Genomic DNA, 14,240 nt, shown 5'->3' on the forward strand with positions numbered 1-14,240 from the left:
GATGTAGAAGACCTCAGAAATTCAGAGAAATCCAGTTCAGTTTAATTCCGAAACGCGAAATTACTTAATCCGCACACCCTGAAACAAGCATGTGAACTGAAAAACAGCCAGCCTATGGAATTTGCACTCCTGTTGATTTTGAAATGCTGCTGTCTGGCCAAGTCAAGGTGTGCAAAAAATAATGCATTTGCCAGGGTAAAACGTGCATAAAATGGCACATTATGATTATCATTAGAATTAATTTATAAAAATATTTATCTACCACTATGCCATAAAAAAATGGATGCTTTTGAATTCTGGTGCTGGAGGAGACTCTTGAGAGTCCCATGGACTGCAAGAAGATCAAACCTCTCCATTCTGAAGGAAATCAGCCCTGAGTGCTCACTGGAAGGACAGATTCTGAAGCTGAGTACTTTGGCCACCTCATGAGAAGAGAAGACTCCCTGGAAAAGACCCTGATGTTGGGAAAGATGGAGGGCACAAGGAGAAGGGGACGACAGAGGGCGAGATGGTGGGACAGTGTTCTTGAAGCTACCAGCATGAGTTTGACCAAACTGCGGGAGGCAGTGGAAGACAGGAGGGCCCGGCGTGCTCTGGTCCAGGGGGTCACAAAGAGGCAGACACGACTAAACGACTCAACAACAACATGCCATAAAACGATATCAAAGTGGTTTACAGCAATAAAGCTTGAGACCGTACAACAAAAACAACAAAAAAGTTAAAAGCAGAGATCAATTAACAATTGTTTATTATTAGAAACACAGAGTTGGTAGGGACAATGAGGGTCATCTAGTCCAACCCCTACAATGCGATAATCTTTCCGGCTTGAACCCACAACCCTGATATTAAGAGTCTGATGTTGTTGCTGTTGTTGTTGTTGTTACCCACCCTTGCTTTACCAAAAGTGGATATTAGGCAAAACTGAATGACAAACATGCCTATTAAGAGAAACTCACACTAAATTGCTGAATTTTTACGAGGGCTTTTTTTTTTTACTGGAAACTGTTGCAGAAATATGGAGAGCTGAAGACTGGAAATATGACGGAAACTGAAATTGACATATCTGCCCGTCCCTAGTCTGCTGCGAGCAGGAGGTGATCAGGCTTCAAATAAATCATTCCTGGCTCTGCACAAGCCTCAAACCGGACAGATTTTTCATGTTAAAAGGCTGGTGTTTAAACAGCATCGCGTCGTCAAGCTTCACAGGGGCTGAGCAATGAACCCCATCCAAAACAGTGCCGGCCCTGTCAAGGGGTAAAGGAAGCGACTGCTTTTCCTGCATAAGGGCACCGATGAAGGGAGACATTTTGAAAACGTCTTACTCTGCTTTTATCGCTCAACTACTTCTCATTCCTCACATTTGTATACCACCCTTCCACAGAAGGGCGGAAGGAGGCAAACATATTCTCCCCATCCTCACAACAGCCCAGCGAGGTCACTTGGGCTGAGATCAGCCAGTGAGCCATTTTCCACTTAGTCATTTTGACACTTTGACACCCTATTTGCAAAATTTAACAATTCCAAAATACAGACGTGCTTTCACTTTCGCAAGATTGAATATACTGCCTTCACCACTGGTAAACAATGGTTAGGTCCATGTGGAGATGGCAGTACTGAGTCAGGAGTTCCTGTGCTTCTAGCATGCACTCTTAATAAAGCTTTGAGGAGTGAGGTTTCCTCTCTAGAAGGGGAAGAAATGGAGGCAATGAGAGATTTTACTTTCTTGGGCTCCATGATCACTACAGATGGTGACAGCAGTCACGAAATTAAAAGACGCATGCTTCTTGGGAGAAAAGCAATGACAAACCTAGACAGCATCTTAAAAAGCAGAGACATCACCTTGCCAACAAAGGTCCGTATAGTTAAAGCTATGGTTTTCCCAGTAGTGGACACGACTAAACGACTGGGAGACCAGGGTTCAAATCTCCACTTAGCCATGAAGCTCCCTTGGAGATCCTTGGGCCAGTCACAGCCTCTTGGCCTAATCTACATCGCAGGATTGTTGTGAAGATGAAAGGGGGAAAGAGGGAAACCATGTTTGCCAACTTGATTTCCTTTACTTTGAGGGAAAATGGGATATAGACATAACAATAAATAAATTAAACAAGAAAAATAAAGATTAAACTCAGTTAATGGAGGGAGGGCAAATCAATAGATCCTTCACACAACGGTTAAAAAATGAAGGTGCAAAGCCAAAAGCAACACTTGTCTTTCTTCGCAGGAAGTGTTTTGTGTGTTTTGTTCCTCACCTGCAATCTAAGTTTAATGTGGGACATTCTATTGCTGGGATAAGTCAATCTGATGCTCTCAAGATATTGACTGAGTGGGAATTTGAACCTTGGTCTCCCGGGTCCTAGTCTGACTCTCACTACTGCACCACACCGGCTCTCAGGATACAGGATCACAGGTTTGGAAGGGACCCCTGGGCATCATCCAGACTGACCCTTCCAAACCTAAAGCATGAGACTCGAGACCACCTTGGTGTGTGGATGAAGCAGGCAGGCAGAAACTAGTTTCTACTGACCCAAAAACTCGGTGGTCCTGCAAGTAATAATTTCTGCCCGCCTCTGATTATTATTGAAGTCTTTCCTGAAGAAGCAGACATTTGATACTGCAAAGCAGGAATCCTGCCAGCATAGACTCACCTCTCTCTGCTCGCTGCAAATCTTGCAGAACCAGACGGGCCGCTTCTGGGCGCTCAGGGTTTCAATCCCACATTTGGTGCAGACTTTCTGGGGGGGGAAGACGACACGGGGATTGGGGGGGGAACCATTAGAAAGGCCGAAGGAGCCCACCGCCAACGCCACCTTCCCCTTGAAGGAAAGAAGCAAACAAGCAACAGGGTCTAGGAGACCTGCCATTTAAATTCCCCATGGTGCACTGCTCCACTGGGAAATGCTGAAAGCGCACCATGGGGGCCATAGCTGTCAACATTTCCCTTTTTTTAAGGGAAATTCCTATTCGGAATAAGGAAATTTCCCTTAAAAAAGGGAAACGTTGTCAGCCATGGTGGGGGCCAATCACAAAATGGCTGCCGCGGGGAGAGGGGCCCAATACAAAATGGCTGCCACATTGGGGATGTTGTTATGGTTGAGGTATCTTAAAAATCAGAAAAGGAGACAAAATCACAAAATTGGGTGTGGGGGGGGCTTCCTATCAGGTACCGAAACGTGGCCATAACAAGCTTTTCGCTGGTTCCAGCAAGCGCCACGTTGGCAACTCTTGCCCCGGAGCATTGTGGGAAATCAAAATGGCGGCTCCTAACCGTCCGCCGCAGGTGCCAAGCTGCGCTGCTGCAATTTCCAAGCCCAACCCTGCTTGCAGGCCATAGGAGCTCAGATTGGGGAGGGTGGCTTAGCCGTTGAACAACTCTCCCCAGCCACAAGAGCGGTGGGAGGAACAAACCCACAGGGCATGAGATGGGTAAACGTTTCAAAAACAGAGAGATATGTAGCAGGCAGGTTCGGCCGGGGGATAAACAGCTGGTGCTCAATATAAAATCAATTCTCCTAATGAGGGAACGGCAATAGTCCCTCATGGTGCTGGGGGTGGCTGGAGGGGGAAGAGAATTAAGGTGCCCAATTGAACTGCAAGAGCCGCAGGTGGTGCTAGCGGCCATTGATCGCCATCGAGAAGGCTGGTTAACCCATTAAAAACACATACAGGTTTTCCCCGGAGAAGCCGCATAGAATTGTAGTGTCAACCATAGCTGTCAACTTTTCCCTTTTCTTGCGAGGAATCCTATTCGGAATAAGGGAATTTCCCTTTAAAAAAGGGAAACGTTGACAGCTATGAGCCCAACCCCTGCAATGCGGGAATCACAGCTTGAGAATCCCTGACAGAGGATGTCCATTGCACTGTTCTTCCTAAAGTTTAGTGGAAATCTCCTTCCTTGTAATTTAAATCCATTGGTTCAGAGCAGGGTTCAGCAAACTTTTTCAGCAGGGGGCCGGTCCACCATCCCTCAGACCTTGTTGGGGGGCCAGACTATATTTTGAAAAGAAAAAAAAAATGAACGAATTCCTATGCCCCACAAATAACCCAGAGATGCATTTAAAATAAAAAGACACATTCTACTCATGTCAAAACATGCTGATTCCCAGACCGTCTGCGGGGCGGATTGAGAAGGCGATTGGGCCGGATCCAGACCCCAGGCCTTAGGTTGCCTACTCATAGTTCAGGCCCTACTCTCTGGAGCAGGAGAAAACAAGCTTGCTCCGTCTTCCCTGAGACAGCCCTTTAGATCCTGGAAGATGACTCTCCTTTTTTAGCCTCCTCTTGCATAGGCTAAAAAATACCCAACTCCTTTGTTCTTAAGAGCAAGGGTGAAGAACGTCAGGCTTGAAGCCTTCTAGTCCTCTTTATCATGCCCTTGGCACACTTGAGAAGCCCCTCCCCTTCTTCTCAGGCCACGCCCCCACTGGTCCCGATCCCCACTCTCCTCGAGTGTTTTCGCCTGGCTGAAAATGCCTGTTCCTTGCCTGGAAGAGAGGGGGCACATGAGGAATATCCAAGGCCACTCCTACTCAGAGTAGGCTCATTGAAATTATGGACATGGCCAACTTCGGCCCATTCAATGGGTCTACTCTGAGTAGGAATCTCATCAGCTGCACTGCTGTGTGTTTTAACATTTACGTTTATTACTCTGCTCACTTTTGCCTCTGGCGTGCGGCCCCCAGGAGGTTACGAGGAAGGGGACGTGGCCCTCAAGACTGGAAAAAAGTCCCCCACTCCTGCCCTGTGCTAGACCCAAACATGAGAAGTCCAGGATTGCTACCTTACTTAAGGGGAGGAAATAAATCGCTGCTGTTTCTCTCTCTGCGGGAATCGAGGTCTACAGCTAAGGCCTGTAACAGTCAAGTGCTGCCCCCTGATGGGCAGCTGTGGAATTCTAGAAGCCCTCAACATAAGAAATTCCCTCCTGCTTTTCAGCCATATCACTCAGGAAACAAAAAACGTTTTCCTTCGCTTTGGCTCGCAGGCGGAGGAGGAGAAAAGGGGGAGAGAGTTTTGCAAGGTGGGGGTTATTTACAGGTACTTTAAAGGATACTCAGAAGAAAGAAGGATCTCCTCAAATCCTCACAAAATTCTTAATTTTGACATGTGGAGAATAAATCCCCATCTTTCAGCCAAAAGAAGGAACAGCCACCGAGCTGCAGCCCCTCTTTGTGAACCAAAGCAGGTTTCCAGACCTCATGGTTCTAAGTCAGGGGTCAGCAACCTTTTCCATCCCTCAGAACATGTGGTGGGCCGGACTATATTTTGGAACGAATTCCTGTGCCCCACAAATAACCCAGAGATGCATTTTAAATAAAAGCACACATTCTACTCATGTAAAAACATGCTGATTCCCGGACCGTCCACGGGCTGGATTGAGACGGCGATTGGGCCGCATCCAGCCCCCAGGCCTTAGGTTGCCTACCCCTGGTCTAAGTTCAGGGCTGGTTTCAATAGGAACGCAGGAAGATGCCTTATGCCGATTCAAATCTACCAGCTCAGTATTGCCTGCACTGACTGGAAGCTGCTCTCTGGAGTTTCTGGCTGAGGGACAATTCCCAGTCCTACCTGCCAGATCCTGAACACACGACCTTCTGCATGGAAGGCAGGTGATCTACCACTGAACCAAAGATCAGCCAACCTGATGGATGTTGGGTCAGACGAAACTAATGCGGCTGCCCCCTTGGAACTTATATTTGGGATATCTCCGCTGTCTTCTACTTTCTAGTTATAGGAACATAGGGAGCTGGGCTTTGGACGAAGTTAGCAGAGACATCACCTTGCCAACAAAGGCCCATATAGTTAAAGCTCTGGTTTTCCCAGTAGTGATGTGTGGAAGTGAGAGCTGGACCATCAAGAAGGCGGGTCGCCGAAGAATGGATGCTTTTGAATTATGGTGCTGGAGGAGACTCTTGAGAGTCCCATGGACTGCAAGAAGATCAAACCGATCCATTCTGAAGGAAATCAGCCCTGAGTGCTCACTGGAAGGACAGATCCTGAAGCTGAGGCTCCAAGACTTTGGCCACCTCATGAGAAGAGAAGACTCCCTGGAAAAGACCCTGATGTTGGGAAAGATGGAGGGCAGAAGGAGAAGGGGACGACAGAGGACGAGATGGTGGGATAGTGTTCTCGAAGCTACCAGCATGAGTTTGACCAAACTGTGGGAGGCAGTGGAAGACAGGAGTGCCTGGCGTGCTCTGGTCCAGGGGGTCACGAAGAGTCGGACACGGCTAAATGACTAAACAGCAACAAAACACTGGTCCGTCTAGGTCGGTACTGTCAACACTGACTGGCAGCAGCACCTTGCCACGGTTTCAGGCGGGGAGCTTTTTCCTCAGCCCCACATGGAGTTGCCATTGGGGGTTGGACCTGGACCCTTCTGCCTGAAAGGGAGATGCTGAACCAGTGAGAAACCAGCAAAGGAAGGCCAGACTGGCTCAAACTGGGCACTGTTGCTTAAAGTTGAAGCTCTGCACGCCTGGCAAAGAAAACATCATTTCCCTCCTCCGTTCCCCATTTCTTGTGGGTCTTGCCTTCTTAGTTGATAAAACCTACGACGAGACCCTTCTCTCTCTCTTTAAATCACTGAGAGGCAATATTTGTCTGAAAAGTGCGGTGGAAGTATAGCAAATAAAATAAAAATAATAATAATTATTATTATTATTATTATTACTATTATTATTATTATTAATTAATTTATTTATTTATACCCTGCCCTTCCCGGTTCAAAAACCGGGCTCAGGGCGGCTATCAACAAATCTAAAAGACTTAATTATAAAAGCAGCATAAAATACAGTATAAAATCATGAATAACAAGAAAATTCAAAAATCAATTTAGGGGAAATAAGCTTTAGATAATCCCCGGGGCTAGCTGTATGAATTGGACCTACTTGGGCCAGCAAGGAGGCCAGGGGAGAATTAGCTGTGGGGTCTCAGAGCGGGTGATCTTCATAAAAGGGGAGGGGGCGGGTAGAGAAGGGAAATAAAAGATCAGGCGGAACTCAAATTAAAGGCCAGGCGGAATAGCTTTGCCTTACAGACCCAACAGAAGGGCCCTGGTCTCATGGGACAGAGCATCCCACCAGGTCAGAGCCATCACTGAAAAGATCCTGGCCCTGGTGGAGGATAGTCTGACTTCCTTAGGGCCCGGGACCTCTAAACTATGGTTATTCATGGACCTTAAGGTCCTCTGCGGGGCAGACCAAGAGAGGCGGTCCCGTAAATACGAGGGCCCTAAGCCACAAAGCTTAACAGTTAGGTTCCTACTAACCACAGTTGGTCGGTGTTTCCACCAAGGATGGTTTGAAGGTAACAATCTTCCGTTAGCAATTCTTGCAAATCATCCACATTGAAAGCAGGGTTCCCTAGACTTGGGTCTCCGGCTGTTTTTGGACTACAACTCCCATCCTCCCTTGCTAGCAGGACCATGCAATAAAAAATGCAATAAAAAGGGAGTCGTGGCTTAGCTTGGCAACCCAGCCAGCTATATTTGCCCCCTGCCTTAGAATATCGCAAATTGAAAAAAGAAGCGAGATATTTTAAAAATGAAAAAAAATAAAATAAAAAATCAGCTCCCTGTGGAAACTATTTTGCAGACAGTGAGCTGTCGTTTCAACATCACCTCCCTTGGTAATTTAAAAGCACTTAAATGCTTTCTCCGTGCCGTCAGGCGTGAAGGAAGCCTTGCTCTTCGCAAACTAAATGGGGTTTCAGATGGGAAGGCAGCGAAGCGGGATGGGAAAGAAAAATTGTGGACTTTAGATTGGTGGGGGGTGGGAAAGAGGAAGCCCCCAAACCTATAACCTTGCCAAGCCCAGCCCAGAGGGCTATACTTAACGGGTGGCCGCAATCCGTTTTCACGCAAGGCTGGGTGTTGCTTTTTCCTCGCACGGAAAGTGCACGAGAGGCAAACTCCGTTGAAATTTGATGCGAGGAAAGAGCAGCTTATCGGGCGCACGTTTACACACTCTGCCAGAGTTCCCGAGTCGACCTTCCTTTGTTTTACAAGGTTTTGAAATGGTTGCTTCCCAAGATAAATATCTTCGCTGGCTGCCCATCAACTACCAAGCCACGCTGAGAGCGCTGGAAGAGTCTGCAGAATTGGGCCAGTGGCCCATCTAGGCCAGCCTTTTAAATTGCATTTTAACCTGTATTTAATTTTTTTCTTTTTCTTTTTTCTTATTATGTTTTTACTGAAATTTTATTGATGTTAGCCGCCCTGAGCCCGGCACTGGCCGGGGAGGGCGGGGTATAAATTATTATTATTATTATTATTATTATTATTATTATTATTATTATTATTATTATTATTATTATTATTTCAGGCTGACCAGCAAGCAGGATTCAAACACAAGAGCGTTCTCCTCTCCTGTGGTTTCCAGCAACTGGTATTCAGAAGTATTTGCTGCCTCCGACTGAGGAGCCAGAGGCTTGCCATTGTGGCTAGTAGCCATCCATAGCATTTTCCTCCTCCAAACCTCATAGAATCACAGAATTGTGGAGTTGGAAGGGACCCTGGGGGTCATCTAGACCAACCCCCTGCGATGCAGGACTCTCAGCTAAAGCATCCATGACAAAATGGCCGCCCAACCTCTGCTTAAAAACCTCCAAGGAAGGAGAGTCCACCACCTCCCGAGGGAATCCGTTCCACCCCGTCTGAAGCCATCTAAGCTGGTGGGCATCCCAGCTTCCTGTGGCAGCAAGTTCCGTAGTTTAACTACACGCTCAACACCCTCGTATTAATTGACCAAGCCCTGAGGAACTTAGATTCAGGGCACCTTAGGGATCACCTGACTCCTTGCATCGCGGCTCGATATCCAAGATCCTTTGTAGGAGCGATACTGCTCTCTCTCTCTCTCTCTCTCTCTCTCTCTCTCTCTCTCACACACACACACACACACACAGTGTCGGTGAGGTTCCTCAGACAGAGACAAAAAACTGAGCCTTAACACAGAGTCCTGTGGAACACTCTGCCACCAGAGATTAAGCAGGAGCCTTCTGCTTTGACCTTTCAACGCCTGCTGAAAAACTTTTCTATGCCACCAGGCTTATGCAGGCTGGGGAACTGGGCTGCAAAACTCGGTCCCATTCATACAGAAGGTCTTACTCTCTGTGTAGTGTGCAACCCAGGCTGCAGAGTCTCCTGGATCCACTACATTTCAGTTCTTTTTTGCTTTGAACTGATGTATCTAATTCCAGATATTATTATTATGACAAACCTAGACAGCATCTTAAAAAGCAGAGACATCACCTTGCCAACAAAGTTAAACATAGTTAAAGCTCTGGTTTTCCCAGTAGTGATGTGTGGAAGTGAGAGCTGGACCATCAAGAAGGCGGGTCGCCGAAGAATGGATGCTTTTGAATTATGGTGCTGGAGGAGACTCTTGAGAGTCCCATGGACTGCAAGAAGATCAAACCGATCCATTCTGAAGGAAATCAGCCCTGAGTGCTCACTGGAAGGACAGATCCTGAAGCTGAGGCTCCAATACTTTGGCCACCTCATGAGAAGAGAAGGCTCCCTGGAAAAGACCCTGATGTTGGGAAAGATGGAGAGCACAAGGAGAAGGGGACGAGAGAGGACGAGATGGTGGGACAGTGTTCTCGAAGCTACCAGCATGAGTTTGACCAAACTGTGGGAGGCAGTGGAAGACAGGAGTGCCTGGCGTGCTCTGGTCCAGGGGGTCACAAAGAGTCGGACACAACTAAACAACAACAACTATTATTATTATTATTATTATTATTATTATTATTATTATTATTATTAAAAAAACTGACTTCATTCTTCTAAAATGCAGGTTTTCACCTTCTTTGGATTCATTGAGATGTTTTGCAAATCATTCTCCCTCTCTCTCTTCCCCCAGCTTTCAAGCTGCCCCCCAAAATGGTAAAAATGTGTGTCTGTTGGAAGTTGCTCTGAACGCAGCTCACTATGGAAAGGCAGAATACAAACAAACTTGATCAACCCAAAGCACAGCAGAGAGCATCAGCGATAAAGGCTTAAGAAGGACAGAGGAGGGAGAGTTGGGTGTGTTTCACCAAGAAAAGAGAAAACTGAGAGATCTGATAGTCATCTTCATAATTAAGGAATGTTAGAGGGAGGTTGGAATGAAGCTAAGTGGTTTTAGCAATAATGTTGTTAAGGGGTATGTAAAAATGGATTGTTAACATGTAAAAATGTAAAGTTATAATATATTACGATAAAGTATCAAGATAAATGCAAAAAGGGTAAGGATTTGCTGAAACAACTATTGAACTAGAATACAAAAGAGGGAGGTGAGAGGAGGTCAGGGAAATAAGTAAATGAAAGATAAGACATGGAAAGATTGAAATGTTTTTAATTGCTTTTTTACTTTTTCTGTACTTTGTATTTTTTGTTTTCTTTTTCTTTTTTCATGTTTGTAATTCTTTTGAAACTTTAATAAATATTATTACCGTATTTTTTGCACCATAAAACTCACTTTTTTCCTCCTAAAAAGTAAGGGGAAATGTCTGTGCGTGTTATGGAGGGAATGCCTACGGGTGGCATGCCTACAGATTTTCCTCCTCTAAAAACTACGTGCGTGTTATGGTCGGTTGCGTGTTATAGAGCGAAAAATACAGTATATATATTAAAAAAGATAGTCATCTTCATATATTTGAAGGGCTTGCCCCATGGAAGATAGAACAAAGTTTTTTTCTGCTGCTCTGTAGGGGCAGGACCCGAACCAATGGCTTCAAGTTATAAGAAAGGAGATTCCAACTAGATTCCTACCTGCCTGCGGACTGTCTCACCAGAGTGGTGCATGCTCTAGTCATCTTCCGCTTGGACTACTGCAATGCGCTCCACATGGGGCTACATTTGAAGGTGACCCAGAAACTGCACCTAATCCAGAATGCGGCAGCTAGACTGGTGACTGGGAACAGCTGCTGAGACCATATGACACCGGTCCTGAAAGACCTACATTGGCTCCCAGTACGTTTCCAGGCACAATTCAAAGTGTTGGTGCTGACCTTTAAAGACCTAAACGGCCTCGGCCCAGTAGACCTGAAGGAGCATCTCCATCCCCATCATTCAGCCCAGACACTGAGGTCCAGCTCCAAGGAGGGACTTTTGGCGGTTCCCTCCCTGCAAGAAATGAGCTTACAGGGAACCAGGCACAGGGCCTTTTCAGTAGTGGCGCCCGCCCTGTGGAACACCCTCCCATCAGATGTCAAGGAAATAAGCGACTATCTGATTTTTAAAAGACATCTGAAGGCAGCCCTGTTTAGGGAAGTTTTTGATGTTTGATGTTTTCTTGTATTTTTAATATTTTGTTGGAAACCGCCCAAAGTGGCTGGGGAAGCCCAGCTGGATGGGCAGGGTAAAGGGTAAAGGGACCCCTGACCATTAGGTCCAGTCGTGGCCGACTCTGGGGTTGTGGCGCTCATCTTGCTTTACTGGCTGAGGGAGCCGGCGTACAGCATCCGGGTCATGTGGCCAGCAGGACTAAGCCGCTTCTGGAGAACCAGAGCAGCGCACGGAAACACCGTTTACCTTCCAGCCAGAGAGGTACCTATTTATCTACTTGCACTTGACGTGCTTTCGAACCGCTAGGTTGGCAGGAGCAGAGACCGAGCAACGGGAGCTCACCCTGTCGCAGGGATTCGAACCGCCGACCATCTGATCAGCAAGCCCTAGGCTCTGTGGTTTAACCCACAGCACCATCCACGTCCCATGGGCGGCGTATAAATTATTATTTTTATTAGGAAGAACTTCCTGATGGAAAGAACTGTTTGACAGAGGAATGGACTCCTTTGGGAGGTGTTGGGCTCTCCTTCCCTGAAGGTTTTTAAACAGAGGTTTGGTGGCCACCTGTTAGGGACTCTTCGGCTGAGATTGCAGCGAGACGAGGTGACGCTTCTGCAGGTACCAGCAATCTCACCTTTTTGCAGTCTTGGCAAAAGACAGCCGTGCTCCCCAGCAGCCCCAGAGCCTCTCCGCAGAGCAGGCACTGAGATAAGCCATTGCCCATCACGTTCTTCCGCATGTTCTCCAGCCTCTCCACCAGGCGCCTGCAAAAGCAAGAGCCTCCATCAGGCTGCTGTCACAAGGCAGGGATTTCCAGAGGCTTCGTGACCCCACACATAGGGATCTTAGAGCTCCTTCCCCCCTGCAAATGAAGCAAGATTCTAGTCCTCATGGTTGCGAATTAAAGGCAGATTCAATTAGAAACACAGTATGCTGCCTTCTGCTGAGCAAGACCATTGGTTCATCCAACTCAGTAGTGTCTGCACTGGTTGGCAGCCGCTCCCCAGGGTTTCAGGCAGGCAGTTTCTCCAGCCCTACCCGGAGATAGAATCCTAGAATTTTAAGAGTTGGAAGGGACCCTGAGGATCATCTAGTCCAACCCCCTGCAATGCAGGAATTTGCCGCTGTCCGATACGGATATCGAACCTGGAACCTTGGCGTTATCAGCACCATGCAAGGATTGAACCTGGGATGTTCTGCTATGATGGGCAAATCCGTCATTTTGGATTAACTCAGTTTGTCATTTCCCCCACTCTATCCTCCTTGTTTCCATGACAGTTTGTGAATTTGCCCCCCCCCCCAAGTCCTTGCAGAAGTTTCAACCAGCCTTTTATAGTGGGTGTTTCTCCCAATACACAAAACTGAGCAAAGCAATTTCCCCTAGCATAGCACATTTTTTGCATGCTATTTTCATTTTAATGCACACTTTTGTCCTAATTTGCATGTTTATTGTCCTCACGTTTGGGCACTGCAAAATCCAGAGAACAGTGGGTTTCAAAAGCCTCACTGTGCTTCAGCTCATGTATTGTTTCAGAAAGTGTGAGTCAAGCACATCCGCTGTAAAATGCAAACGGAACTGAATTCCCCCCCCTCTTCGTTACCTTCACCCACAGCAAAATCCCCACCACGCTGTTATGTGACCATGGTGGAATCCAGCTCAATATCGGCCATGCTCCAGTGGCAGTGAGTTCCACAGCTGTAAGAACATTCATTCTGCGTCATCCTTGACAGCTTCGCCATGTGGATCTTAACCTATTATTTTATTTACTGCATAAAAATTATATATCATTTGTTTTTGTGCGTTTTTTTAAAAAAGCGATGATTGGTAAAAACCATTTAAAACATTCAGATCATTAAAAGCAGCAACAAACTTAAAATGCATCGGCATTCTAGATACCCAAGTGGGCTTGTGCAGACAAAAATGTTTATAGCAAACCAAATTCTGCCATTTCCTTCAGGTCACACTCTAGCACCGGGGCAGGGGAGTCTCAGGCCCCAGTGGGACTGGATGTGGCCCTCCATACTTTTCTATCTGGCCCTCAGATCTCTCCGAAGCCATGCCGCTTCTCCCCAACCCATTCCTCTAACCAATCCTGCCTTAAGTGTTTTTGAGGGGCTGACATTATGGAATTCTGATAAACCTCACGCTTGCCTGGACGGCAGAGAATTTTCCCAGGGGCCAGGCAAAGAGTCCCAGAGGACCACCCACATGGCCCCTGGGCTCCAGCCTTCCCCGTCCCAGCTATAAGCCATCACAACAGTCGCCCAACCCTAGAAGGGATTTTTAAATCACGGACAATTTTACAGCTCACCTTGCCCAGGCTGGGAGGAAACCCAAACTCTGCTTATTTCGCCCAGATTCCTCTGCTTGTTTTTTTTCTTTCTTCCCCTCACCACATGCCTTTTTAAAAGAAAGGTTTCCAAATCCACTGGGCTCAGAGATTTGTGACTCAGAAAAACGGGAATCTGCTGGGCCCAGAAACGCACAGTTGAGAAGATCAGGAAATATCTCCAGTTGGAAGGCATAAACAACCAAATGAAGGGGTTTTTGGAGCGGGAGGAGGTAAGGGGGCTTTGTCGTCAATGAGCTAATAACTCCAGCTAAGAAACTGTTCAGCTGGTATTTGCCAAGGGAGACGACCTTAGCCAGTTCATCACCTCAGGCAAAAAAAACCCCACTTCCCAGGGAATTGCGGGGTAATGAAGGGAAAGATGTCGAGAAACAACAGTGGCGTGTTGGCTGTGCCGTGCTGACTGGAGCGCTGAGCCCAGCGTGCTCTAAAGATCTTTCGACAACAGGCCTCACAGCGTCCAGCTATTAAGGCCTCATTTGCTTCGGGAAATGCCAGCCAGGCAGCTGCGGTTCTGAAAAGGGCAACCGCAGGACCTTTTCCTTTTCAAAAAGCAGAGCATTAAGACCGCCACCAGCTAATGGGTCTCTTCAATCAGCTCTGCGAGGTGGAGGAAGAAGCCATTT

The 14,240-nt window shown here is 47.0% G+C and overlaps 1 protein-coding gene across 2 annotated transcripts in view; it reads right to left on the reverse strand.

Annotated features, from left to right (window-relative positions):
- Positions 1-14,240, reverse strand: part of RPH3AL (rabphilin 3A like (without C2 domains)) — a 48,612-nt gene that overhangs the window by 16,842 nt on the left and 17,530 nt on the right. For both annotated transcript variants that reach the window (XM_083715261.1, XM_083715260.1), the window contains exons 4-5: positions 11,898-12,027; positions 2,646-2,732 (exon numbers count right to left, since the gene is read on the reverse strand). In XM_083715261.1, coding sequence (XP_083571387.1) covers positions 2,646-2,732; positions 11,898-12,027 — 217 coding nt within the window. The remainder of the gene's footprint in view (positions 1-2,645; positions 2,733-11,897; positions 12,028-14,240) is intronic.

Source organism: Podarcis gaigeae (assembly GCF_964106915.1).
Source record: "Podarcis gaigeae genome assembly, chromosome: 15".
Lineage (NCBI taxonomy): Eukaryota > Metazoa > Chordata > Lepidosauria > Squamata > Lacertidae > Podarcis > Podarcis gaigeae.